We start from the raw sequence: 27,633 nt of genomic DNA on the forward strand, positions 1-27,633 counted from the left end.
CCGGCCGCCCGGGCTTTGAAAATAGCGCGCAGCTCTACAACTGCTCGGCACCCGCTCTCCTCCGGGGTCCCGCGGCTCTCCCTCCGCGCACATTCCCCGCTCCCCGGCGGCGGGGCCGGGAGCGCTCCGCACCCACCGGCGCTGCCCCGCGCTCAGGGCCGCCTGGAGGCACCGGGCCGCGGCCCGCTCACCTCGCCGACATGGTATCATCCGAAACCCGCAGCCCGCTACGGCGTGGTATATCCCGGCGCGGGAGGCGCTTCCCCCGGGCCGGGCGCGCCCGCCGCCCCCCAGCCCCTCTTCCCTGGCGCTGCCAGAGGAACAAGGGCGCGCCCGCCGCTCCCTCTCTTTGTGTGCGAGCGAGGGAGCGCGCGCGGGCGGGCCCGACACACAGCGCGGAGGAGGGCGCGGGGCAGCGCGGCCGGGGAGCGGCGCGGGCGGGCGGCGGAGCGGAGCGCGCCGCGGGGGCGGGGGAAGGTGGAGTGAGGAGCGCGGGGCGGTGGCGGCGGCGGCGGCGGCGGTAGGGCGAGGGGGTGGGAGGGAGGGAGGGAGGAAAGGCGGGCGGCTGCTGGCGGCGGATAATGATGGCGTGGTGCGCGCGGCCGCTGGGCGGCCGGGAGCGCTGAGGGGAAGGAGGCGGCGGGACCCCCGCCCCCAGGTAGGCTGGCTCGGAAAGTTTGGGGCGAAGTACCGGGGCGGCTCCGCTGCGCGCCCCGCAGGCCCCGCGGCGCACCGGCGCCGCCACGGGGAAGCCCCGGCTTGGGGCCGAAACTTGCGGCTTCCCCGTTTCGGGCGGCACGGGGCGCCCGGGCCCCTCCGTCCCGCGGTGCGGGCAGCGGGGTCCGGCCGGGCCCGGCTTCCCCCGGGCGCCAAGAAGGAAAGGGAAGGGAAGGGCCGGCGCTGCCCCCTCCCCCGCCGCCCGGCCCGGCCTGGCCCGGGACGGCCCTTGGCGGAGGGGCGGCAGCCGGAGGGGGCGGGGGGCCGCCGCCGCATCCCCCGCCGGAGCTGCCAGGTCGGTGCCCGGGCGGACGGGCAGCAGCTGGGTCCGCACGTCCCGGCGGACACAATGGGGTTTATCCCGCGGGGAGGTCTCGGGCGACGTTTCCCACCCCGAGTTTCGAATTCGTGTCACACGCCGGCGAGGCCCCGAGTTAATGGAAACTCTCTGTCTCTCTGCAGATGGCTCTCCGGATACCGCGATCCGCGCTGGGGTAACACCCGATGTAGCCATTCACGCGCTTTGATTTCTTTCTCTCCCCTGCACTCCATTTCAGTGCAAGCGGGGAAGCTGGCTGAGTGAAAGGCTGCTTTTGGGATCTTCTGTGAAATCTGCTCTGCCTGCTGTTGGAGGGTGGAAGCTTTGTGCTAAGGAGCCGTTCTTCCCATTCTTCTTCAGGAGTCGTGGGAGCTTTCTCTTTGACAATGATGAAAACTGAAGGCAAGGGGGAAAGGACTTTAAGAAGTGCATCACCACACCGAAATGCCTATAAATCTGATTTCCATGCTATCAAATGCTCTTTTGATGGTGTAAACAATCCTGATAACACTTCCAGTAAAACAGGCTTGCATCACAAGCTGAACACCTCTTCCAATGGAGGGGGAAATGACCCACACAGTCGAGGCAGAGCTGCCACTTATGGCAATAGAGTACACAAGATCAAAAATATGTTTCTGCAAATGGGAAGCTCTTCTTCCACAGCCTCTGAAAGCAGTCCACCTGCTGAGACCAAATTAATCAGCCGGGCCACGGCAGCAGAGTATGGACCTTCTCCAGGTAACCCATCTTTTCTCATTGTCCAAAAAAATAATCTTCTTAATACAAGCACCAGCCCCTGCAGCAGTCCTGTGGATTCATTATCTGTGCCTTCTGCTGCCGACAGGGTTGTCCGTAGCAGTGATGAGGCAGACTTGGACAAAGTTGCCCTGGCAGAAAAATTTTCGGAGACTAGGAAGCTTTTTGAGAGGAATATAAAACAGCGGAGCTCAGTGGACAGATACTCCCCCAGCAAATGTGAAAGAAGTGAAGATAAGAGGAGACGTGGTTCAGCTTCTGATTGCAGCAATGTGGTGGACAACTTCAGTTTTAATACAGAAGCGAGTCCTCCAGTTGCACTGGAGAAAGTTGAAAATCAAGGCAGTGAGGAGTTGAAACAGCAACATCCTAATAGTGGTTCTAAATCCTCCTTCCTGAATGCAGGGCCCATTTCTAGGAGGCTGGAAAGCTTTTTGGGTGACAGTGATACTGAAGAATCCAAAGAAATTTCAAAAAATGATAGTCCTCCGAATCAGGACCCTTTGAGAGGCCAGGAGAGTTTGAATTTGCCTGCTGTTGCTGAAGGATGTCTGGAGAAGGGTGTGTTCCCCAAAGTGCTTGGGATCCGCAGAGATGAGCCGAGTGAGGCTCTTGGAAAAGACAAAAGGGAGCAACTGGTGCTTGAGAGAAGCCTGTGGGATAAGGGCAGTGTGCCCAGTCAGGAGGCTCAGCACAGATCAGATAGTGTTTCCTCCTCAGCTTCCCCAGCAGAGGGGACTTGCACAGAGCTGGTTGGACAAAACGAAACCTCAGGGCATGAAAATGAAGGTTTGGAGAAAGATCACGTTGTTCAAGAGGATCAGATGCTCATATGTCAAGTACAGGAAGGGGAGAGGAGTGACTATGCCTTGGAAGTGATAGAAGAGTCTATGGATGGCAGCAAGACCAGTTGGGAAGAAGAAAGAAATGGGTTGTCTGTAAGAGATGGTCCAGTTACACGCGTTCAGGACGTTCTAGAGCAGGAAGAGGATACTGAAGAAGAGGAGCAAGTGCTGGAAAAGCAAAGTGAGGACTTCAGTGCTTTTGGAATAGAGAATGCAGCTTTTGATGGTGACAGGGATACAGAGCCAGAAAACCAAGAGCCTGAAGGCAAAGAAATTTTGGAGGGAGAGGACGCGTATATGTATGACAGTGAATATGAGGAGTTTCCTGGGCTTTCTGAAGAGGAGGATCCTGATCCAGACCGAAAAGTCAAGTTCTCAACAGCTCCTATCAAAGTAAGTACGTTTGAATTGTCTTTATTTTTTAGTTGTTTTGCAGTCAAAAATACCCAGGAAATACATTTTGTGGGGTTTTTTTCAAAGCTCTAGAAACCCTTTACAAAGTTTTAAGTTTACAGCTTTTATTTAACACTAAATAAGAGAAAAGTTACATGTTCAGAAAATTTATAAATTAGTCACAAATAATTTCTTAATTACAGCAGCTTCATAAGATAGTGTAGTGGAGCACATGAGATTTTACTTGCCAGACATTTTCAGGACCACAAATGTTTTAGGCATAGATATGAACACATGAACTTTAATACTTGCTTTCATTTGTTTAAAATTGAGTCATTGCATTAGGAAGAATTTTATTCAGTTTTACTTTTTGGAAAAAAGTTTTTAAAAAACCCAAACATAATAACAAAAGAACCCATAGCAAACTTTCAGATTCAACTTCAGACTTGGTTATAGAATCAACTAAAAGAAAACATGAAAGACTGATTCATGTTATTTAAGATTCTAGAATTCTCTCATATTAACCATATATGTGTTATTTGGTTTTGATACTGGATTGGTGAATAAGCTGTAGGAGTGTTAACATGAGTATTTTGGAATCATGAAGTTGCAGAAGTGGAAGTTACAAGGCAGACTGGGTAATGAGGTGTAGTGTAAGTTACAACTCTAACAAATGAAAAAGATTTGTATGTTTGATCTTCCCTCACCAAAATACCCACAAAATAAGTTGTTCTACAACTTGAACTGTGTTTACCAGTAGTCTCTTGCAGATTTGAATTATTCTAGTCCCTCTTAAACTTTGGGAGAAGAATTGGGAGATGCAGACCAGGATGGAATAGGAAACAGTCCAGGCTTTCTTAAGCATACTTCACTTCTACTGTTACATGTATGAAAAATATCATCTTTAATAAACAGCTTTTACACCTTGTTCATACAGTCAAGACTTGCTTTTACTGATCAAAGGGATGTAAAATTCTATTGACTCTTGAATTTCCCACAGCGGAGAGCTGTAATTTCCAGGTTTGCTAAACACACACCAGTGGTGTACCCCAGAAAAGGTACTGGATGTGGCAAAATGTGAGTTTTGTTGCACGTGGGGGTTTTTGGTAGTCTCCATGGACAGGCTGACTTTATGTGGCTTTCTTGTAGATGATGCTGCTTTAGTGGTGACCTGGAGCAGTGAAGGGGAGAGTGCTGGTATTGAAAACTGCATAATGAGTCTGATGAGGGCTGGGAGAGAGCCGGAGGGGCATCAGTCCATTTCCCCTTGCATTCGTGCACTGAATGTCTGAGGAAAGTGCCTATAGAGTCTACTGTAAATGTGTGTTGAGTGACTTCCTGCTGTAGGCAGGGTTTTACTGATCGTTGCTGAAATCCTACTGAAACAGGGGCTGTTAACAGACTGCCGCTTTCTCTGCGATGTCTATGCCAGACATAGTTGAAAGCATTAGTAGAAATCTCAGTGCCAACCGTGATGGAACCTCTCATGTAGACAAAACTCAGTTTTTTGTAACAAGCACTGTTCAAATATAGCTGCTTCTCTGAAAGGCGAAGGAACCAACCTTCGGCACCAGATTATCATTTACACAACCAAGAGATGAACGTTTAGTAGCAACTGTTAGCAGTTTTCTAGGAAAAATAACATAGTTCTTGCCATAATGCCCCACTTGGATTTGCAGAATATAGTGTCCTTAATAGCAATATGATAACTGAAGATACTTTTTAGGGCCCTTAAACAGAAGCTTGTGATCCTTGCCTTTCGTTATCCCCTTTCAATGATACTTGACTGTATCTTCCCTATTTTGGGTATAGGGATGTCTTTCTATATGTCATTTTCAATAGGTTTTCCCCCTTTGTTCCTCATGCCTAAGCAATGATTTCTTTTCCTATGTCTGCCTTTTTGCTTCATGTTTTCTATGATACTTAGTGGGAATAAGTCCTGGTATATGGTTTTTGAGGTTTATACTCTGTAAAATAAAGAATTCCAACTTTTTTTTTTTTTTGCTTACCCAAAATTTTTTTTAGTTGTGTACCTTTAATATCTCATTAGCCTTTTAGAAAATCCCAGTTTTACCTCACAGAAGGAAATTTCTCTGTCTGACTTTCTGTGTAGATTTTAGTGCATCTTAAATTGGAAGAGAAAAAAATCTGAGTGGTAGCTAGATTATTCCTGGTCCCCACCACAGCTTAGAGCATTGCCATAGTGAGAAATGCATCCTAGTAACTTCCTTTTTCAGCTTTATTTATACTAATAAATTTGACTAAAATGTGAGTGCCTTTTTCAGACCTTCATAGGCACTAGAGGAGAAGGTCTGTGTTCCTCCTCACAGATGCTACTGAGAGAGGCCAGCCTGGCCTTGCATTCTTGCTGTTTTCCTTCTGCACCTCTCTAGTGTTTACAAAAAAACATCCATGTCTCTTGCAGTTGCTGTTTAGTGGGTGTGTGATAGAGTTGAAGAATTCAAAACATTCAGAAGGTATGGGGCATAAAAAAGCACATTCTCAGATCTTCGAGGTTCTGCAGGGGTGGAGCTCTGACCATTGTACTTGACATACACAAAAGAGAAGTTGGATATGTGTGTAGGTAATGCATATAACTTAAGCACAGGCACCTTAGAAACAATATTTATGCTGCAGGAACGAAGAGAACTTGATTAATATTTCTGCTTCAAAATTGGTAGTCAGTTGTAAAATTGGCAAGGCCTTTGAGTAAAAGGAGGAGACTGCAGCTCCCAGGGGATGTGTAAGGGAGCTAACTCTGTTAGCACTGCATCTGACCCATGACAGAGATCCATGATTGTTGACATCTGTAGCAGGGCTTAAGAACATAATTTGATCTGATAATTTCAGGAAAGATGGAACATAATTACACAAATACTCCCATTATTTTGTGTTGCCCTGTGCCTGTGAAAGCAAGCACAGATGAGACTTTTTAAAAGAAATGTTTCAATTCCATAGAAACTGGTGATAAATGACGTGTGGGAAGATTTCTTATGTGCTGTGGGTAACCCAACTCTCTTTAGCCCTGCTGCTGTTTGATCTTTGCAGACCTTAAGGCACATTATGTCCCAGTTGCTTGTTTTATCTACAGTACTTGAAAGAGTGATGCTGTGCAGTTATTAGCAGAACTTTGCAGAGTGGGTTTGTATTATGGTACCTGAGCAATTTTTAGTCTCTTGTTGCCACATATGAAGCCAATAAGGAATGTAAAGCACACTCAGCTGCCCAAGGTATTTGCAAGGGAACTGAATTTGTCTTTCTCTTGAAGTTTGCTGAATAAACTGTGTAAACAATCGGCATTGCACAGTGCAAAGAACATCAGGTAACTCTGCTGTCATCCCTTTATATTTCATTTTGCCTTTGTAATGTAGACATTACCTTGAAAGGCTCTAATTAACATAAATGTAATGACTGAGTGCTCTTTGAGATTCGTAATTTTGAAATATTTAGTTGTGAAAACAAATGCCTGTTTTCAAATTGGCTTCTTGAGTTGTTCTTACCTCTGACTGTGTCAAACTTTGTCCTCAAAACCTTTAATAGTACAGTGACTAACTTCTGCAGTGATTTATGATCCTTAGAAAGTCTGTAGCTCAGGTAAACTGAAAAGATACTGTTTGCTTCCGTAAGTCTGTTTAATTATCAGTGTTATCTAGTTCATGTTTCGTGGGAGTGGCTGTTCCCACCTTTTTGTGAATAATAATATATTTTAAGATTTAGTCAAGAACACAGTTTAAAAAAACCCAAACTAAACAAAACCCAAACCTTCATAAAGGTGTTACTTTTGTTTTGTCACAGTTGAGCAGGAGCTTAAATTTATTTCTTAAGGAAACTGAAAGCAGTTTCATAGTTTGTGTGTTGTCCTGACCAGTCAAGTCTCAGCTACTTCTGAGAGAATATGGAAATGCTTTATAATATTGCCATTTGTCTTGCACATCAGAATAGATCTGTTTTACGTGTAGCTGGGCACAAATGATAACATTGTTCAGGCTGGCCTACTCTTCAGTCTTTTTATTACAAAACTGCTTACTGTGGAAGTTAATGAAGCACTAAATGAAGATAACCTTGAATTAGATTTCCTGTATGACAGCATATCTGTAAATGCTTACCACTTTTAGGAGATGCACAAATTTTCTAGGTCAATGTGTAGATTCTTGAATACTCATTGAATAACAATGTTGTAGAGTAGTGCTTCAGCTTCGTACAGCCTCTGATTTTTGAGCTGTTAACTTCTGTACTTATGATGTCATGTACTGAAAGGGACAGAAAATACACTAAGTAGTAGAAGATACCCAAACCCTGGAGTTTCTTCAGTAATTAGGAAATTGATGACTGGTCAATTGTTTGTCAGCCATTGCTCAAGCACTTCAGTAAAATACTTCAGTGGCATTAAGAAACAAGTATGTGATGTGGATGTAGGTTGATATAGGAAAGTAGAGATTTGATCTGAAAGTAGATTTAAACAGAATTGACTAATATGTGGGAAGTTGTCTGCTCTTTTTTCTTGACACAAATAACGTGAGTGCATTTCCGTTGTGCTTTGTTTGGGAGCTTTTACAATGACAATTTTCTTGTTGTAACTGATAGATTTGATTTATTTTGAAGCTCTGTTTATCAACATTACAACATTAGTAACTTAACATCATAACAACTTTGCTTCATGTTATCACGAACTATTCATGGTACTTTTCAGTGACATTTTGCCAAAAGTAACCCTGTTTTGTTCTGCCTGCATCTGAGAGTGTGGCATTCCTGCTGGTTAACAGTATGGGATGTTAAAAACATGGATATTACCTGGAGGAAGAAGGTACATATTTTCGCACGTGTGAGATTTTGGTGGGGGGGGGGGGGGGGGGTTGAGGAAAGATAATCTTTAAACTCTTACTGAAATTTCAGTTTTCATGTAAGTTAAAAGTTTATTAGGCCTAAATGCATTTAGTTCTGTGTATAGGTTTACCTGGGTTAAAAAGTCCAATATTTCTGATGCCTTTATGGTCCTTATGCTGTTTTGATTCCATGACGGTTGTTCAGCTCTCCAGAAAGAAGCCCTTTCAACTCAAACTGTTGCCTTTTTTTTTTTTTTTTTAATATCATACATCCTCTGTTTAGGTTTTTAGGAAATATTTGATATGTAAGTTTTACAATAGTAGATTGATTTGGCATTTCAAGAGTCTTTGGATGAGAGTCCAGAAAGTACCAGGACATGGGACTGTAGAGCAGAGTTGTGGATTCACACACTAGCTGATGGCATGCAGCTTCAGTTTAAATTGCTTGTTCTTTTTGACTTAATGTTAGCTGATCACTGTGTGCCCAGCCTGTGCTGTGTTTTGCTCTGAAGAGCTGTGGGGAAGAGGAGGGAGGAAAGGAGGTGAATAGGAGGCACTTGAGGGTTTCATGGGTAATACAGTCAGAGGAAACACTGAGGAGGTGTTGAAGGTCAGCAAAGATAAGCAAATTTATGGGAGACAAGTTCACTAGCTCAACAGCTAAGCAAAGTCAAGGAGCCAAGATTTTTTGGGAGTGCCCCCTTTTATGTGGTACTGTGAGTAGTTTTTTGTTTGTGAGTAGTATTTTGATCATCTCCTATTTATTTTGAAGTCTTTCAGCCTCTTTGTCAGCCAGAGAGCAATGCCACCTCAACTGGTGGAGGAGATGGTGGAGGAGTACAACCAGATCACAGATGGAGATCATGGATCTTCTCTCAACTTCTTCTTTGAATGTCTGAAATGAAAGAAAATCAGTGCTCTGCATCTGAATGGATGCTGTTCTCTGGTTTCAATACTTCTTCCACTGGGATTTAAAAATTAAATACCTGAAAGTGAGAGAATTACTCCTTCTCGAGTAGGTAGCATAACCCGACTGAAATAGATGCTGTATTGTCTGTCTTGTTCTCTAGCTGGCTCCAGTGATTTTGCTCCTGCAATGAAATACGGAACTAGAGAATAAATTTTACTGGGTTTATTGAGAATTAGGTAGAGAATAATGAGCCTGGCTAAAAACCTGGTTTATTTATGATTAAATTGTCTATATGAAATTGTCTGTACTGTAGATCCGAAGCAAGGTTTCACTTATGTCTTTATGTAAATTGACTTGGTTGGGGCTTTTAAGTCATACAGAGCTGCAAGATCAAAGACATAAATGTGTGCAGCCTGCCTGTATATCAACCTGTTCAACAGTTGCTAACTATTCTGAAAACTTTTTGAAGAAGAGTAAAGGTGTGCAAGATATTTCTCTGTGCTGATTCTGTAATGCTTTTATAGCATCAATTGACTTAAATTAGATATAGACACTTTTCACTTAAAATATAAAAAGTAGCGGTAATAAGATACTAACCATGTAGCTTTTGGAAATAGAGGGGAGAATGGGTAGTGGTAACGAGATGACTACTTGAACTGAAGAGGGAGATTGTAAGAGTAAACTACAGAGTGTACATTATGCTTCAGGTCTACTTCAGTGCTACTCTTTCAAATGATTATTCATGTTTGCCTGGGCACTTTGCATTTTGCCAGGCATCACAAATGCCATCAATTTGGAAAGCTGACACTGTTCACTATTAAATAATTTCCCCTGAGCTGTAACTTGTGTTCCGAATGTTTGGCTTTACTGAGTGTCAGTAACCTTGCCCGTTCAGAGTGAGCCCCATGTTTCAGAGGTGAGGTGAACCAAGGGCTGTAGCCGTGGCTGGCTGTGGAGTCCAGCCAAGGGTGTCAGTAACACTCCAGAGTCTCTCTCAGCTGTCAGGTGTTCCTGCCTGTGCAGGTGCTGTGAGGCTTTCCAGCAAATACTGCAGTATTACATGAGAATTTTAAAATGATGCTGATATTGCTTCTGTTCCAAATAGTTGAAAGCCGTTCTGGGCAGTTACTGATTTCTTAATCTTACTGCTTAATTACTTTTGTAATGTTCTGCTTTTCATCGGGCACAAACAAATCTATATACTAGAAATGAATGTGGCAGTGGAGGTCTTCGGACAGTGGTTTATCACTTGGTAGCACTTTCATGCAAGCACATGGTAAGAGTGTTTGCCCTTTAACAAAAATAATATTCTTCTAAAACTAACATAATACTTAAGTCGACCTTTTTGTGGTCTGTGAAGAGTTTGAAGTAAGTGAGGTTGTCATTTTTCTGTGATAATGCTGTTTTCTGTGGTAGCACTAAGATGATAAAATGGAGATTTTTTAGTTCTCTGTAGTTACAGGAACTCAACAGTAGGACCTCTTAAACAGTAGGCTGCATTGGTGTTCTTTGAGTGCTGACCTTGATGATGTTGATATTAACATCTTCATAGAAGGTGCAAAACTGAGTTGTTCATGTTCAAAAATTTCTTCATTTTCCTGGTGTAAAGAATGCAACTTATTCTGTCTCCAAATAAATATGTATGTTCAAGCACTAAGTATATTTGAAAATTTACAGTTATATGTCTTAACAATTTAATTAAAGTAATTCTTAAAAATTAAGCCCTCTAACAGAACTATTTTTGATTCAAATTAATTTTATTCATTCTGAAGGAAAAAGGTCTTGAGTGTAAAAAGAAATTATTTTTTCAGATAGTCTGACAGAATTCAAAAGTTATTAATGTTAGGGCAACCTGGATATATAACAAGCTCTGATGAAAGGCTTGTAAAATTCACATGGTTTCCACAGTAAAATTAATCTCTTTTCTCCTATGTTGTGACAATCACTTGTGTTTGCTAAATAATATCTTTCAAAAATACAACTTGCACACTAATAATTTTATGATCTCTGGCTAGCAGTGGCTTCTGAATAGTAAGATTAGAATTTCTTTTGTCTGTAATGCATTTGATTCAGTGACTAAACCCTGCCAGACACAGTGCAGGGATGAACATGTTTAGCTTTCTCATCAGTCTTCTAAACTGTGAACTTATATTACTTATTATCCACATTTTAACTGTGTATAAATGTTACTTTTGCTACTTGGTGAGGACAACTTGCTGAGCTGTTTTGCATTTTCTATATTAGTAACAACATTTTTACCATTTCTGTCTCATAAAAGATGAATATCATGTTATGATTCCACATGTACACAATAAAAATTTCTGTCTTTTTCCCTTGACTCTTTGGTCATAGTTTTTGTAGTGTTCTTTTGCTTTTCTTTCTGTTATTGCAGTGTTTGGCTTCTGGTTATAAGTTTTGGTTTTCCTCTGTTCCTTGTAAACTGATGTTTTTCTTAAAAGTCTGAAGTTAGGAGGGGGTATATTGTTCTTACCATTTTGAAATGGGGCTGCCTTTTTTTAGTTGTGAGGTTGTGGTTTTTAGAATATTATCTAGATGTTCTCACACACTCATCTGTTACTTAAAAGTGAATTCTCTTAGTGAATTATTCAGAATTGATTTCAGCTAGGCTTTACTTAAAAAGCTGCAAAAAGTATGCATAAATATTAGTAGTCTTCATTTGCATAGATATGTTTTTGCTATTGTTTTATTAATAACAATTATAAACATCACTGGAACCTAAGGGACCACTAGTTTTAAATTCTATTATCCACTCCCAGTAGATGATCAATTCCTATGATCAATTTTGTATCAAAATTAGCAAATTCCATGAGACTCCCAAGTATGGTTCTATTACTTTTAAGGTGGAAAAATAATAAGTAATTTTTAGAAGTTCTAGAAATGTTTTAGTGCTGGTAGCCTAAGACTTGCAGCATATGGAATGCTATTGCTATGGTGCAACTTTGCTCCCCCCAAATTTCTAGTGCTTTATAAATTGTTGTGCAAGGAATTGGCCATCCCTGTGGTAATGTAATTCTTCAGTAGATAGTGGCTACTTGCATTATCTTCTGCTTTGTGAGTTAGACCACAGAGTTATAAAAAATAAGGAAAATATAGTTGTCACTGTCTCCCAAATGAACTCCTGCCATTGTCCACATTTTGCTCATTCAGCCATTTGGCAGTTAGTGACCTTTGACATTTTACTCATACTATTAAGACTAGATTATATGTATACTAATTTATAAGCAAACTTGATATTTTTCGTGCGCTGGTATTTGATTTGTTCTCAAGAACTCAAATATTCTCACTAAGAAATTACTTGTTCCCTCATGAACTTCCTTTTTATTATCAGTTTAAAATTCATCTTATTATAACTTGAGTATATTTTTAGAGAGATTGCTTTTTCTATTGGGATGGAAAGGAAGCAAACTAGACTGGTTTTGTTCCAAAGGGAGAATAATGCTTTATGAAATGTCCTATTTACTGATTTGGGGACTAAGAAGGGTGATTAAAGAACTTGGGAACTTGGCCACCTTTTTCTGATAATAATAGAGTAAGGGTACTTTAGACCATTTAGATGGTTTTCTTTGTCTGTTTTGCAGATTTATTCTGTAAAGTTCATGGAAGACATACTGTAAGTGTGACCCTTGTTGTCCAGTTGTGTCTAGTTGTTTCCTACTGATGTCTGTAAATAGTCAAAAGGTGTTTATTAACCTTTATGCAAGATTTAGGAAGAACAACTTTTGTGTTAAAGTTCCTTTATTGGGGGAAACATAAGACTTCTGAAAGTGGGTTTCTTCCTTCCCTTTCAGCCAAGTGGATCTAATCTTGCTTACTTACTGGACTGACTGTATGGCCATGCCACGTTTCTGGAGTAGATGTTTTGCAGGGTTTGGGAAGAGTGTGTGAAACTGGTCTCCAGCTGGAGTCTGAAGGGAAAGCAGTAACTCCCCATGGGAAATACTGTAACTATTAGTTGCTTTTTCATAACCTGTTTCAATAACTGCTTTTCTGTGTCTGAGACTACTGCCATGCAGAGCTAACACATATACCAGCGAATGTAAATTCACAGGGAAAATGTTAGTTACGGTTAATGTTGTCTTACTTACATGATTGCAGTTACCTGTCTACGTAGTCTTAGTGGCAAAATACAAAAATTGCAGAAATTTAGTAGGCCAGTGTAAATGAACTTTGTGTCAGCACTGCATGTTCTTGATTAGGGAGATGGCTGCTGCAGCTGCAATCCTTAACTGTTTTTTGTCTTACAGTGATGTTGAATAAAACACTCAGTGCCTGCAAAACATTTAGCAGAGAAACCTTGTTTTTAAAGATAAGCGGGGTGGTATATTATTTTTCCTTTTTTCCCCTAAGTTGTTAATTTAAATACAGTCAATGAACATGCTGATGTTTAAAATTAACCCTGTTACGTGTACCTCATTCTTCCTTTGTAGATTTCTGCCTTAATTTGTGTTGTTTGTTTATCTCTTTATTTTTAACAATCCAGAAATTCAGTTGGAGTGATTACTAAAAATAGTAATGTATGTAGCAAGGCATTTCCTTTTCCTGGGAAACTGCGTGATTCCCTTGCAAAATCAGAAAACTACATCTGTTTGAAACACTGCAATTGGCAGATGGTGTGGGGGGAGGGAAGAAGAGAGGAAGGATTTGGTGGAATGTAGTCCTAAAAAAAAAGTCACACTGTATCAAAGAGGAGATAACTGATTTCTTTTAACTGTTTTGTACATTTACAACACAAAATGTGTTCATGAAATTGTTTTGAAACTTTTAAAATGTTACTTCCTTGCAAGTTGAAAACTATCTGACAGCAGCAGTATTCACTAAACTGATAGTTGTTTAGAAAATGAGATCTCTGAAAGTACCACTTTAATTTCCTTACTGATTGTGATTGTCTTTCAATTATATGATGTTTGAAAGGAGGTGAGAAAACATTAAAAAAGTTTTCTGTTACCTTTCTTAGGTTTTCAGTACTTACTCAAATGAAGACTACGATAGACGTAATGAAGAAGTTGACCCTGTGGCAGCCTCAGCTGAGTATGAACTTGAGAAAAGGGTGGAAAAGATGGAAGTGTTTCCTGTGGAAATTGAAAAAGGTGCAAATCAAACCTTGAACATTTGCAATAGATACTATGTGAACAAAAGATAAAACCATTTAAAACTATATTCCCAGAACTTAGCTCTTGAATTTTTGAATGTTTGTCTAGGCTTTCATTGTGTGGCTAGTTCTGTTGAATTTGGTGAATGTTAACTGGACAGGCCTCTGCTAAGTGCAAATTGTCATACTGAATTGAAGTTAGGAACAAAAACGCTTTTAATACTATCTAAATATAAAATATGTTATCTTTTGGGGGGTTTTTTGTGTGGAAGGACTTGAAATGCTTTGAAACAACTCAGTACTGCTAACTGTTACATTATGTGTCATGCAACTAATGTGAGATTTTTGAATCCCTTAGGTGACAGGGGTCTGGGCATCAGTATCATTGGAATGGGAGTTGGTGCTGATCAGGGACTGGAAAAACTAGGTATTTTTGTAAAAACAATAACAGATGGTGGAGCTGCTCAGAGGGATGGACGGTGAGTTTTTTTTATTGAATTGATTATGCTTTTTACAAATTTGTAACTGATCCCAATTGCTTTTATTAGATATGCTGAATACTGTGAATAAAAGTACAAAAGCTGAATGCAACTGAGTGATTATTACATTCCTGCTTTATCTTAATTTTTTGAAAAATGGGGAATTATTTTTTATAGGACATTTTTGATAAGTAAGTGTAGATCTGCTTACAGCATGTATAAGAAAAGGTTGGCATGAACCCTTGTGTAGAAGTACCACAAAATCATGTTAATACCCCAGGACACCAATCACTGTGTAAATAGTATAAAAGATATCAAGTCTAATACTGTGTAAATTTTAATTTGTGATTTGCATAGTAACTGAGGATCAGGAGACTCTTTTTAAGTGACGAATTTCAATGGGCTCAGAATTTGTCATTATAAATACTAGTGAGTTTTAGGTGATATTTGTCAAAAATACTTCAAACCAAAATATTATTATTATTTAACTGATAGCTAAGCATTTATTTATTTTGCAGAATTCAAGTAAATGATCAGATTGTTGAGGTTGATGGCATAAGTCTGGTGGGAGTTACTCAGTTCTTTGCAGCCACTGTATTAAAGAACACCAAAGGCACAGTGAGGTACGTACGTTTTTTATGAAATAACACTTCGGTTTTGTCATTTTTTATTAATGGAGAATACAAAACCATAATATGAAGAATTTACAAGGGTTCTGTGGAAGGCAACAGTATGCCAAACTCATTTCTTAAGCATATCTAATGATTTTTTGCTGGAAGAGAATTTGTTTTTCTCCTGTAGGTTTCTGATTGGGAGAGAGAAGCCAGGGGCTGAGAGTGAAGTAGCCCGTCTCATTAGTGAGACCTTAGAGCAAGAGAGATGTCTGTATGAGCAGCACTACGCTCATGATGATACAGAGCAGGTAAAACATCCTACAGACTTACATGTTTTTAAAAATACATGATTTCCACTACGCACAAGAACTTCTGCTAATGGAATAAATGTGTTTTTTTTAAATGAAACTGCAGCAGAAAAGGATAAAACAGACAACTTGTTAAAAACAGGAAAATACAAAATTAATATATTACTGTTCTTCAGGCACATGATTTTGACTTTATCAATAATCCAAAATATATTTTTAACTATCAGCTGTGTGTAATTGTTTTGTGCATGTTTTACTTTGCTCTCTTTTGTGGAACTTTAATGAAGGTGTTTGCAATTCATCTTTAACATTATCAGAGGTGCAAGAAAATAAAAAGGAATAGTAATTAGTCAAGAAAAGTTTTGCAGCTGTTTGGATTCCTGGATTGTGTGCTTTGGTTGTTGCTGCCATAATGCAAATGTGTGTGTGCGTTACAGAATGTCATTTTTTGATTTTGTCAGGATGATGACTATGATGATGATGAGGAGGATACATATGAGTCACATTTACATGGGAAATCTGTAGAAGTTTTTGATCTTCCTGAAAACGAAGACATTGGTTTACTACTGGATATGGATTCAGCAGAGTCTCTTCTTAAATTTAAAGAGGTGGTGTAGCAGTTTCTTGAATATTCTTTGCACTGGGGAGCATCTGAACCTTGTAGGACTAGGATATTCTTCATGTCCCTCTCATGGTTTTGGGTTTGTTTTTCCTCAACATCACCAGCAAATCTTTCTGTTTTGTCCATTGAAATGTAGATCTTCTGTTATTTTTTTTATCCCAGTTTCCCTATACATATGTACATTAAGTGATCTGTTGATTTAAATTAAATTAAAAAAAGAAACAGACATTAGAATCCAGCACCGCTCTGTGCTTGTTATGTCTGAACATTGCATGAGATAGATAGGATGCTTCTCTTAGTTCTTCTTTGGCCCATTGGCCTTGCATGTATTTGCTGCACAGCAGAATGGCTTTAGCTGCAGAGGAGAGTGTGGGGGGCAAGTATGCCCATTCTGAATGGTCTCAAGTGTTGTTGTGAGATGTCCTTCAGGAAGACAAGATATGCATATCTTGTCTCTCATTTTAGTCCCTGCAGTCTTCCAGGAAATCTCTGCGTACATAAAAGCACTTGATTCTGTAGGTAGGCACGTTTTTGGCTTGGAGGGTGTTTTTATGGTGTATTTTTTAGAAGTAATGGATTTGCAAACCCAACAGGGCATTCCAGACTGTGAATTGCAACTTAATATAATTGGAGATAGTATAGTTCCCCTTTCCCAAGGTTTTTATGAAGGAGCATATTTGCTTTATTCAGGGCTGTGGGATTTAGTCAGGGATTTAAGTGGTACAGTTGTTTGGCATTTAGGGGTCCAGGCTTCTTTGGTAGAATTAAGTGCCTGTCATTTTCACTCTGGGAGGAGAAAAATATACTGCAGAGAAACAGTTTTGTCAAATGCCATTTGGTGCTACATCAGCTTATTTTTGTGAAGGATTGGTGTTTTGCAGATCTCTTTAAGTTTGTTCTCTTGATAATGTTGATGATGTCATTGAGGAAGTAGAAATTGCAGGCTGTTGATCTCTAGAGAACATTTACGATTTTTCTAGGTTAAGAAGCATAATTGTAGGCTGCAGTGTCTTTTGCTAAGTGCTATATTTATTTGGGATGCAATTATATTCTCATCTAGAATCATTACTGTGCTGTTACTAACATAATCTAAATGAAGAATAGTCATGGATTCCCTAGTTTTAATTGTGTTTGGTACACCGTGCCTTGCCAAAAAAAAACCCCACAGGGTTACAGATGGAAAGTGAGATACAAGAAATAATTAATACTTGTTAAAAAAATCTTTACATTTGGCTTACATGTAGCTTTTCCATTTCTAATAATCCTATAAAGATTTGTGGTGTAAAAATACATGGTTTAATTTTAAAACAAAACCAGCACATTTATTCATAAGTGCTGAATGTAAAAATATTTAGTACTGTTAAATTTTTACTTGACTCTGTGTACCAGTTGTCATCATAAGTGCATTGCTACCTTGTCATTTTCCTGGCACATTGAAACGTTATTTTAATCTCCTCAGTTTTCTCAATATATAGACAACAATGTGGGATTTTTAACGATTGGAGGTTATGTATTGATTACCGTGGAACTTTTTGGGGGTTTAATTTGAGCTAGTTTTGGTTGTTTGTTTGTTTTTTAATAAAAGCTCATGATTACTTCTATAATTGACAAATAATTGACTTGATGCCACTATAAAAGTGGTTTGCAAAAAAAGGGAATCACGGAGAAATTCTTAAAACTAGCATTTCAAATGTAATTTTTTGTACTCATACAATTTCTTTCATTTATTTCAGCTGCAATTAAAACATGCAGTAACAGTAGCTGAAGTGAATCAATTGAAGGAGAAAGTAAGTTTTCAAAGAGTCTTATTATTTGGTGGTGAGGTTTTTTTGTTGGATGGTTTGCTTTGGGATTTTTCTTATTTCTGTGGCTACTGATTTTACCAGGAATAAGCTGAATGCAGAAGGCAGAATCCATTTAGGCTTTAGGAGCCTTCAGTGTTGTGCTAGACAGACTAAGCTGAAGAGCTACGCTCAAATTAAAAATAAAGAAGAAATACAACAAATCTACACAAAACAGTAAGAAAATCCCGGCCCCAAAATCCCCTCTGTACCATTACAAAATGAATGATTCAGTATTACTACTTAGAGTAGCTGAATATAGCGGAGTACTGTATGAAACAAACTCCTAAACAAATATGAGAACAATATCACTGGATAAAACTTGGCTAATTTGAGTTTAGATTTGGTTCTTGCAGACAATGGTTTGTGGCTGTCTTTGTTACCAGAAAGTTATTTCTTTTACCCTGTTTCCCCTCTTTCCGTCCTCAAAGTTTTGACCTGCTCTGGGCAGAGAGTTTGTTCCAGCTTTTTTTTTTTTGGTGAGGATTCATTCAATGCTTCTGCTTATTCTGAGAAAGGGTTTCTCATTCTTTTTTGCTGCTTTTTCCACTGATGCAGATTTGTGTGTGGCCTTTTTCTGGAAATATTACTTGTGGGAGAGCAGCTTCTTTTATTCCATTTTCCATCTGCATTGCCTTGCTCAGAAATGCATACCTTAGGACAAGCTGCAGCACATTGCTGGGAGCAGGTAGCAAGTGGGGAGGGGATAGTTCTTCAGATTGCAATAATTTTCAATAGCAGTATCTATTGGGGTCTTTCGTGCACTCTGCAATTGTTGAGAACTCCCAAGTGTAGAGACGCAAGGCAGACAAAACTACTTGGTGATATGATAGTTCCAGTTTTGATTTCCAACAGTGCTCCTTGTCTTTGCAGTATTCTTGAAATTTGGCCCCACTGGGTTGCCAAAAAGCTGTTAAAAATGTCGGTGTTAGTACAACTTACAGCCCCACTTTTAATTCAAGAAATTCTTAGTCTTTCAACATCTCTGTTCGATCAGCAGGTGATCTTAACTGGCTTCAAAAGCAGTGATTTCCTCACTGTAAAAGTGAGGACACTTACAAACTAGGCTGCATCTTGTCTGTTTCCTTTCATAATGTGGCTGCTGTCCAGCTGAAGGGGTGGCATCCCTTTCGTTTATTGGGGGAACGTTTGGTGGTTTTGTACATTAGCTCAAGGAAGGCAAACCATGTGTATGTCATTTATTAGGAAGACCAATGTTACAGAATCACAGAACATGCCAAGTTGGAAGAGACCCGTAATGATCAAGCTCAACTCCTTGCCCTACACAGGACCATCCCCAGGAGTCACACCATGTGCCTGAGAGCATTGTCCAAATGCTTCTTTTGAACTCTGGCAGTCTTGGTGCTGTGACCACTTCCCCAGGGAGCCTGTTCCAGCATCCAACCACCCTCTAAGTGAAGAACCTCTTTTTAATATCCAACCTAAACCTTCCTGGACACAACTTCTGGCCATTCCCTGGGGTCCTGTCACTGGTCACCACAGAGAAAAGATCAATACCTGCCCCTCCTCTTCCCCTCACAAGGAAGTTGTAACAGCAATGAAGTCTCCCCTCTGTCTCCTCCAACTGAACATACCACATGCCCTCAGCTGCTCCTCACACAGCTTCCCCTCAAGGCCCTTCACCACCTTCGTTGCCCTCCTTTGGACACTCTCTAGTATCTTAATGTCTTTCTTATATTGTGGTGCCCAAAACTGCACACAATATTCAAGGTGAGGACACCCCAGTGCAGAGCAGAGCGGGACAATCCCCTCCCTCGACCGGCTGGCAGTGCTGGGCCTGATGCCCCGCAGGACACAGTTGGCCCTCCTGGCTGCCAGGGCACTGCTGACTCATATTCAACTTGCCATCGACCTGAACCCCCAGGTTGCTTTCCATGGCACTGCTTTCCAGCATCTCATTCCCCAGTCTGTATGGACATACAGGGTTGCCCCATTGCAGGTGCAGAATCCAGCACTTTCCCTTGTTGAACTTCATATGGTTGATGATTGCCCAGCCCTCTCATTTGTCCAGATCTCTCTACAGGGCCTTTGAGGGATTTAACAACTCCTCCCAGTTTTGTGTCGTCTCCAAATTTGCCTAGTATTCCTTCCAGTCCTGTCTCCAAGTCCTTTATGAAGATGTTGAAGAGCACAGGCACTTTACCAGGCACTGAGGTGAGACTGACAGGCCTGTAGTTTCCAAGGATCTCCTTGCCCTCCTTGAAAATCGAGACAACATTCACCAGCTTCCAATCAGCTGGAACCCATCCAGATTCCCAAGGCCACTCATAAATCGTCAAGAGGGGCTTTGAGATGACATCAGCAGCTCTTTGAGGATTCTGGGATGAATCTCTTCAGGCTCCATAGATTTGCAGGGATCCAGCTGGAGCAGCAGATCCTGCACATTTCAGAGTCAACTGGGAGTTGATGATTCTCTCAGTCATGGTCCTCCAGCTCAGGGCACTGAGACCCCCTTGGCCCATCATCCATGTTGAAGACAGAGGCAAAGAAAACATTAAACACCTCTGCCTTGTCTGTCCCTGTTTGGGAGGTGACCATCCTCATCCTGTAACAGGCCAATGATATTTCTACACTGCCTATTGCCATTAATATATTTGAAAAAACTCTTTTTACCGTCCCCAACTTTTCTGGCAGCTTCAACTCCAGCTGAGCTTTGGCTGCATGAATTTTCTCTACAATGACAAGCAGAATCTCTGTTCTTCCCATGTCAGTTGACCTTGCTTCCACTGAGCATACACTTCCCTTTTATGCCTTATTTCCAAAAGATGCCTGCTCAGCCAAGCCAGCCTTCTGCCTGACCTTCTTGATTTCCAGCATTTGGGAATTGCTGCTCCTGTGCCCTTAGGAGGTGATGTTTGAAAAGCGACCAGTGCTGATGGACCCCAGCACCTGCAAAAACATTTTCCCAGGAGACCTTACTTACTAACTTTATGAGCAGCCTGAAATCTGCTGTGATCATGTTCAGAGTTGAGGTTTTATTGGCACTTTTCCTCCTGTCAACAGAGATTTTACATGACAACCAATCTCCAGTTCACTCAGGAGATCCCCTCTGTTGACAAGCAGCAGATCAAGGAGGGCATCTTTCTGAGTCGGCTCCCTTAGGACTGTTGTCATCCAGGTTTTTAGGAGTCTTCTGGCTCGGGTTGTACCAGTTGTGTGATGCTCCCAGTTAATTTCTGGCAAGCTGAAGTCCCCCATAAGGGCAAGGGCAGGTTGATTTGACAGTGTCCATCAGTTCCTCAGAGAATAATTTGTTGGCATCGTCATCCTGGACAGGAGGTCTATAGCAGACTCCCACAATGACATCCGCATTTTTTGTTTGTCCCTTGATTCTTACCCAGAGGCTCCCAACTGTGCATTGCCAACTGTGAGCTCCATACATTCTAACCCTTCATTACATACAGTGCCATGCCTCTGCCTCTTCTGCCCTGCCTATCCCTCCTGAAGAGCCTGTAACCATCCAACAGGGCACTCCAGTCACGTATAAAATACCAGGGAAGATCATCTGGTCTCATTAGCTTTATTCAAAAAGTGATTGGTAACAAAGTAGTAGGACAGGGAGCTTGTCTTATACAGGTTATTATTCTTTATCTCTGGTTGCCTTTGAAGGTATTCAAAATAGGACTCTCCGGAGCTAAAGATATAGTGAGATCTGGAACAATATAAACTGACAATAATGGTACTGCTCATTTTATCTCTCTAGAAAAAAGTGATACCAATGAGGAAGCAGTGAAAAGCTCTTGGGTTTCAGTGCTAAACTTGCTTGGATTAGCAAGGGTTGGAAGAGTTGACATGATTACTTTAACAGTTGTGTTTGGTTTTAATATTACTGATAAGTATGTAATTGTTATTAGCTATTCTCTACTTAAACGTGTATGAACAACTGATTTTTATTTCATCTTTTAGTTTAGATTAATTCCTTAAGTATTAATCTTTTCAGTTAAAAATTGTTGAAGCTGAAAAAAATGAATGGAAATTTAATCGAGCCCAGCTACAGCAAAACTTGGATGAAAGCAAAGAGAAAATTAAAAAGTTAGAGACCTACTGGTTAGAGGCACAAAATTTATGCAAAACAGTGAATGAGCATCTTAGAGAGACTCAAGAACAATGTGATGCCCTCGAAAAGAAATACAGCAAGGCCAAGAAATTGCTTAAAGATTACCAACAAAAGTAAGTACCCCAAAATACTAGGTCTCTATTTATTGCTTGTATGTTTTGTACATTATAGGGAAAGCTGTCAACGATACCCAGGGGTAGGATTTGCTTAATGTGCTTTGTTTTCATTTATCAGAGTTTAGGGAAGCAGTGGGCTATAAATGCTGAATTCTTCCATACCTTAAGTCACCGACTTCTGGAAAGGTTCTCCAGAAATTTTGCTGTTGCTTTTGATTCTTACCTTAGGAACAATTATTTAATATTTCAATAACAATTTTTTTAAAACAACTTACTTGAGAAGCTGTAATGCATCTATACTTTTGGAAGGACTACTTGAAATTTGACATGAGGTGTTTGTGGAAAATTTGGTGTTTATGAAAAACCCTTTGACTGATTTATATGTTCCAGATAGAGTAGGCATCAGAGGATATTTAATAAAAGTCAGATACATGTGATTCAGTCTGAGTTGGAAGTTATATTTTGTCGGGGGAGTAACAGGAATTATGAGAAAAATTGAGTTTTGGATATGTATCTATCCCAATAAAATGGCAGCATGAAAACAGTATCTTCAATCTGTTAATGGGCTTGGAGTAGGAGTAATATTGCTTATTAGATACACCTGTATAAGACTTGAATGCTGTTGTCCTGCAGTTGTGTCTAATTGTTCTACCTTCTTTCCTCTTAGCTAAACAACAGCTAATTGCAAAATATTTGTAGATGTGTCTTGATAATACAGAACACAACTCTTGCTTTTGATAGTTACTGTAAGCATATAATTCTCTTGTCCCCGATTTCTCTACTTGCTATTTATTTTTAAAGGCAGTTTATGTAGTCTTTTGCTCTGTAGTCCACATCCAGAAATGTTACTTTTAACAATACATTTTTGTGCTGGTTGGTGAGCTTTTTAAAGGTCTCCTTTCCCCTCTCCTCCCAAGCTTATCCGCATGGAAGTTCAAAAGTACGTTAAGATGACTGCTAACATGCTAGTTTCCATTTCTTCACTGTTAAGCAAATTCCCATTATTCATTTGACTGTCCCTGAAGCTTTTGCATATTTTGTAGATGTTTTATGCTTATTTCCTGGTTTTATATGTCATTCCATATGATGCAGCCAAAACCAACTTTTTATTTTTGTTTCCTTTTCGTAGTCATTGTTTCTTTTTGTAAAACTCAGCCATCGCAACTTCTGTAGGATGAACCAAGTAGAAACTTGAAATGCAATTTATTTTCCTACAAAGAATTTTACCATTGCTTTTGGAAGGAAAATACTGTGTGTGCATGTATCTTTGTGGAAGAGAGTAAGATGTAATGATTGGAGTTGTGCATGTATTTCAGGCTTAAATATGTATACAACTTGCCACTTTTAGAAGTTGAGAGATGGTTGTAACTTTGCAGAAAAAGTGTTGCCACACATCCTTTTTCTGCTCAGAGTAAATGATAGTCATATGTATTTTCTTTTGAAGACAGTAGAAGCATACAATACATAGGTCATTTTATGACATTACAGGATTAATGGATCAGTTATACCTTACAGGCTGATTTTTGTCTCCATTTGCTAATGGAATGTTTTTTAGTAAATGCAGTTGTGCATATTTCTATTTTATGTATTTTTCTACATTTCTGTGTATTACTGTTTCATAGATATGTATATATTTCTTTCACCAGAGAAATAGAATTTATGAAGAAAGAAGAAGAGCATTCAAGGCTACTTGAAGAGAGAGACCAGAAATATGCAGAACAACTGAAAATATATCAGGAAAAAGTAAAGCAATATTATATTTTGAAATAAACTTTTGAATTTTTGGAGAATTGTATCTCACTGAATTTTAATTCCTGCAGATTTCGGAACTTGAAACTAAATTAAAAGTATATGAGAAAATACCTTATGTTTTTGAACGTGGCAGTTTATTGGAAGATGGCTGTCAAAGTCCAGGCCAACCTAACGAACAGCCAAAGATAAAAGAAGAAAATGAAAAAGAAACTAAATCAATAGAAGACAGAATAAATTCTTTAGATATGCTCATTTCTGGTAAGTAGGTTGTAGGATTTTTGATTTGCCTATAACAAAAATTAGGAGGATTTACATGTGTATTGGTTTTTTTGTTCTTCCAAGAAGTGAAGTGTTTGCTGTTTCATAGTGACTGGGTAAATATTTGACCTGAGCCAGTGTGGATAGCTGAGTTTAGGTTCCCCCAACATTTTCAGTATTGTTGTAATGTATTTCTTAAATGTTGTGGGAAAGAGGAGACAGACAGAGAGGCAACCATTTTAACTGTTCCTCAGATTCTCTGTCAGTGAAATCAATAATATTAGTCGGACTAAAACACTGAGTTATGTCAGTTAAAATCCCATTAGTTTTAAGCTGTGATTTACAGGAAAACTTGCTATGGTTTTTTCCTTTTTAATTTTGTGCCCAGAAAGTTATAAAATATCGGATGGAGGCTCAAGTAAGAATCATATTTTTAAAATATGTAGTAAATGCTTATGTGAGTTTCTATCTTAAAGAACGAGAATAGAAAAATACACTCAGGGCACAAATTTTCGTCTATTTGAAAATAAAATTCAGTTTTCAAGCCATAATACAATTACGTTCTGTTGGATTTTTTATTTTTAATTGAAGAAGTTGAATAGAAGTATATTTCAAATTAACTAGAAATTGCTATCAGAATGTGTTAAAATAGTGTAGTATAATATAAAGAGTATTTTCATATAGTAATGGTTAACAGGTAGAATAATTCTGATCTAAATTCCGAATATTTTTCTGGACAGTGGGTTGGTGAACTTCCCTACCAGTTTGTGCTGTTTTATTTGCTTGGTTTTTTAAAGAAGTTCCTATTTGTTGCAGATTTTGATGCTTTTGTTGGGGATACTCCCAGATTAGACACCAGTGCCCACAAAGCAAAAGCTCAGCTTGCTTTGAAAGTGAAACGCCAGCCACCTTCTCGATCAAAGCTGAAGGAATCTCTTGGGGCTGGACAACAGACTGCAAATCTACAGGTACTGATATTTGTAGATAATTATGCATACAGGAACCTGAATATGTGTTGAGTTTTATCGGTATTTGCAATTTTAAGTGTTGTCCATGCTTCATTCAGGCTGTGCCAAAGCATCATATTTTTATGCTGTATCAAGTGAAAAAACCCTTTTTGGGTTCATACCATATATGTGAACTCTGGCATATTTTTGTGGCACAGTTAATTTGAAGTTAGCAAAGAACTGTGCAAGCTTGTTGTATTCTGCTTACTGAGATTTTGATACAGTGATATGTTGTGAAATATACTCATTTATCTTATTCTGAAACAAGTTAGTTACCAGATTTCTTCAAAAACTAAATACTTCTGAAATGCTTCATTACTCCATAAGTCATCATTTAAGTTCACAAGAAGTATACCAGTAAAACGTTCTATCATGTTTCTGGAAAACAGTGGAAGAACTGAGGTGTATATAGTCGGTATGTGAGGGAGCCTGTCATAGAAGGAGAACACTGAACTAATTCAGTTAGACTGAAAAGTGGTTACATTGAATTGGAATGGCCAAGGTGTAACAGAACATTTCTGACTTGACTAGAAAAAGATGGTTTTTGATGTGCAAAAAGATCTATATAAAGGTGGATAACAGAAAGCCTATAAAATGAGTTTCAAGATGGTCTCCACAAGCGAGTACATTCAGAAAATTTTCAGAACTGATCAACTTTGTGTAGCATTGCGTATCCTTCCATCCTGGTAAAAGATCATACAGTAAATGAGTATATGTCATGTTTATTGTAAAATGACTTTTGACTTTGTTGAAGGATGAGGATTCAGAAGATACTGTTCTCAACAGAGAACTTTCCACTGTGTACTTAACCAAGACCTTAGAAACAAGTGAAAAATTACCTCTCCCACGCTTGGATGACTCAGATCGAAAGAGTGAAAAGCTGGAAAAAAGAGAAAGCACAGAAAGTCCTCTAGAGTCAAGTCCTTCTGCTTCCACACACTCTTCTCCAGTACACAAACCAAGCAATGAAAATAGCACCACCACTCCTCGTTCACCTCCTCCTGAAGAGATGACTCCAAGTTCTCCTCAAGGGTATCTCAAGAATGTTAAACAAAGAGAGGCAAAAGGGAAAGGGAAAGAGGCCAAGGGTAAGACTTAAGGGTTTATAATCAACCTAGTCACTATTAAGCATTATTTGATGGAAATACTTGGCTTTTTTTCTTATGAATAATTGGAAAAGGCATCTAATATAATCTTTTAAAAGTTTGATATTTTCTGTAATCAGCTAGCACAAATGTATAAAGGCAGATGATACTTGCTGTCTTTTCTATATAGCTCAGAAAAACCCTTCTTTTAGTACCCTGAAACAGGATTTATTTTATGCTCTCCTCAATTTGTGTTTCTATAAAGTCTTAAAAATAGTTCTAACCCAGCAATACAAGAAAGACATTAAGCTATTAGAGAGTGTCCAAAGGAGGGCAATGAAGGTGTTGAAGGGCCTTGAGGGGAAGCCGTGTGAGGAGCGGCTGAGGGCACGTGGTCTGTTCAGTTGGAGGAGACTGAGGGGAGACCTCACTGCAGTTACAACTTCCTTGTGAGGGGAAGAGGAGGGGCAGGCACTGATCTCATCTCTGTGGTGACCAGTGACAGGACCCCAGAGAATGGCCTGAAGTTGTGTCAGGGGAGGTTTGGGTTGGATACTAGAAAAAGATTCTTCACCCAGAGGGTGGCTGGGCACTGAAACAGCCTGCCCAGGGAAGTGGTCACAGCATCAAGCTTGCCAGAATTCAAGAAGCATTTGGACAATGCTCTCAGGCACATGGTGTGACTCTTGGGGATGGTTCTGTGTAGGGCCAGGAGTTAGACTCGATGATCCTTGTGGGTCCTTTCCAACTCAGCATATTCTGTGATTCTGTTAGTTTAAAAAAAAATCAAACCATTTATCAAAACAAGTACCTAATATATAAATATATTGATTTTGCTTTCTTTTCTACATTTTTTTTGTGGTAGCAGAAGCATTGCAAACACCTTTTTTTTTTTTTTCTTTTTTTTTAAAATTGGCCCCCGGAGGAGCTAATTAATGGAGTACATCAAAGATGAGGATTACTATAAAGAGCTTACTCTTTGTGGGCAAATGCTACTTTCTGCTAGATTGTTGCTCTCTAACCATATTTAAATGTCTACCTATTATTTCGTTGCAATAATCCTTTCTATTACCTTCCCATGCATTCATGGATCAGTCTGTATTTTAACCTATTGTGTTGCATTTAAGAAATTACCTCTTTTCTTAAATATTACCTCTGGAAATAGAGGTGGAAACAAATGTCAATATTAAAAGTAATTCTATTGCTTTTATATTTAAGTTGACAGAAAAAATAACGAGTTTAATTCTAGTTAATAATTTATTGGTTGTTACATGTTTAGAAAGAGTGGTTAACTAATCAACTAAAGTTCTGATGTTGATCAGAAACTACTGATCAGATATGCCAAAAAAAACCAAAATGGGATAAACTCTTGACTATCCTGATAATTCAGTATGTCAGCTTTGAGGTAATCATTACATGTTTCTGGAAGTATTATTAGCTGATGAAGTGGTAGGGAATTGTCTTTAGTTTTGTGTAATAAACACGATTTTTGGATTTTATGGTCCTTGAAGGCATCTGTGTACATTACTTCATGTCAGGAGTTGTCTTGAAGGCAGAACTTAAAAGTCTACTTTGTCTCACAAAAAGCAGATAGCATCTC

General features: G+C 39.6%; 1 protein-coding gene and 1 long non-coding RNA gene across 10 annotated transcripts in view; one reads left to right on the forward strand and one right to left on the reverse strand.

Moving 5' to 3' along the window:
* The first annotated feature begins 551 nt into the window (after positions 1-551).
* The window catches only part of LOC113943964 (neurabin-1-like), a 44,139-nt gene continuing 17,057 nt past the window's right edge, over positions 552-27,633 (forward strand). For 7 of the 8 annotated variants that reach the window (XR_003526526.1, XR_003526527.1, XR_003526528.1 and 4 more), the window contains exons 1-13: positions 552-658; positions 1,180-3,030; positions 13,739-13,871; positions 14,232-14,352; positions 14,871-14,975; positions 15,154-15,274; positions 15,736-15,882; positions 17,630-17,683; positions 21,699-21,928; positions 23,578-23,674; positions 23,752-23,941; positions 24,758-24,909; positions 25,703-26,036. Coding sequence is in view for 5 of the 8 variants with exons in the window: in XM_027636414.1 (XP_027492215.1) it covers positions 1,423-3,030; positions 13,739-13,871; positions 14,232-14,352; positions 14,871-14,975; positions 15,154-15,274; positions 15,736-15,882; positions 17,630-17,683; positions 21,699-21,928; positions 23,578-23,674; positions 23,752-23,941; positions 24,758-24,909; positions 25,703-26,036 (3,292 nt within the window). In the remaining 3 variants the exon portion in view is untranslated. Of the gene's footprint in view, positions 659-963; positions 1,013-1,179; positions 3,031-13,738; positions 13,872-14,231; positions 14,353-14,870; positions 14,976-15,153; positions 15,275-15,735; positions 15,883-17,629; positions 17,684-21,698; positions 21,929-23,577; positions 23,675-23,751; positions 23,942-24,757; positions 24,910-25,702; positions 26,037-27,633 lie in introns of those variants that run through there. The other variant, XM_027636415.1, reaches the window with a different exon arrangement.
* Positions 8,521-13,865, reverse strand: LOC113943966. Of its 2 annotated transcripts, none has more exons than XR_003526530.1 (3): positions 13,754-13,865; positions 12,884-13,053; positions 8,521-8,748 (listed from the first exon to the last, which is right to left on the reverse strand). It is a non-coding gene; the product is annotated as an uncharacterized LOC113943966 (long non-coding RNA). The 2 variants fall into 2 exon arrangements; XR_003526529.1 differs by having other exon boundaries at positions 12,870-13,053.

Source organism: Corapipo altera, unplaced genomic scaffold (genome assembly GCF_003945725.1).
Source record: "Corapipo altera isolate COAL_440 unplaced genomic scaffold, ASM394572v1 45, whole genome shotgun sequence".
Lineage (NCBI taxonomy): Eukaryota > Metazoa > Chordata > Aves > Passeriformes > Pipridae > Corapipo > Corapipo altera.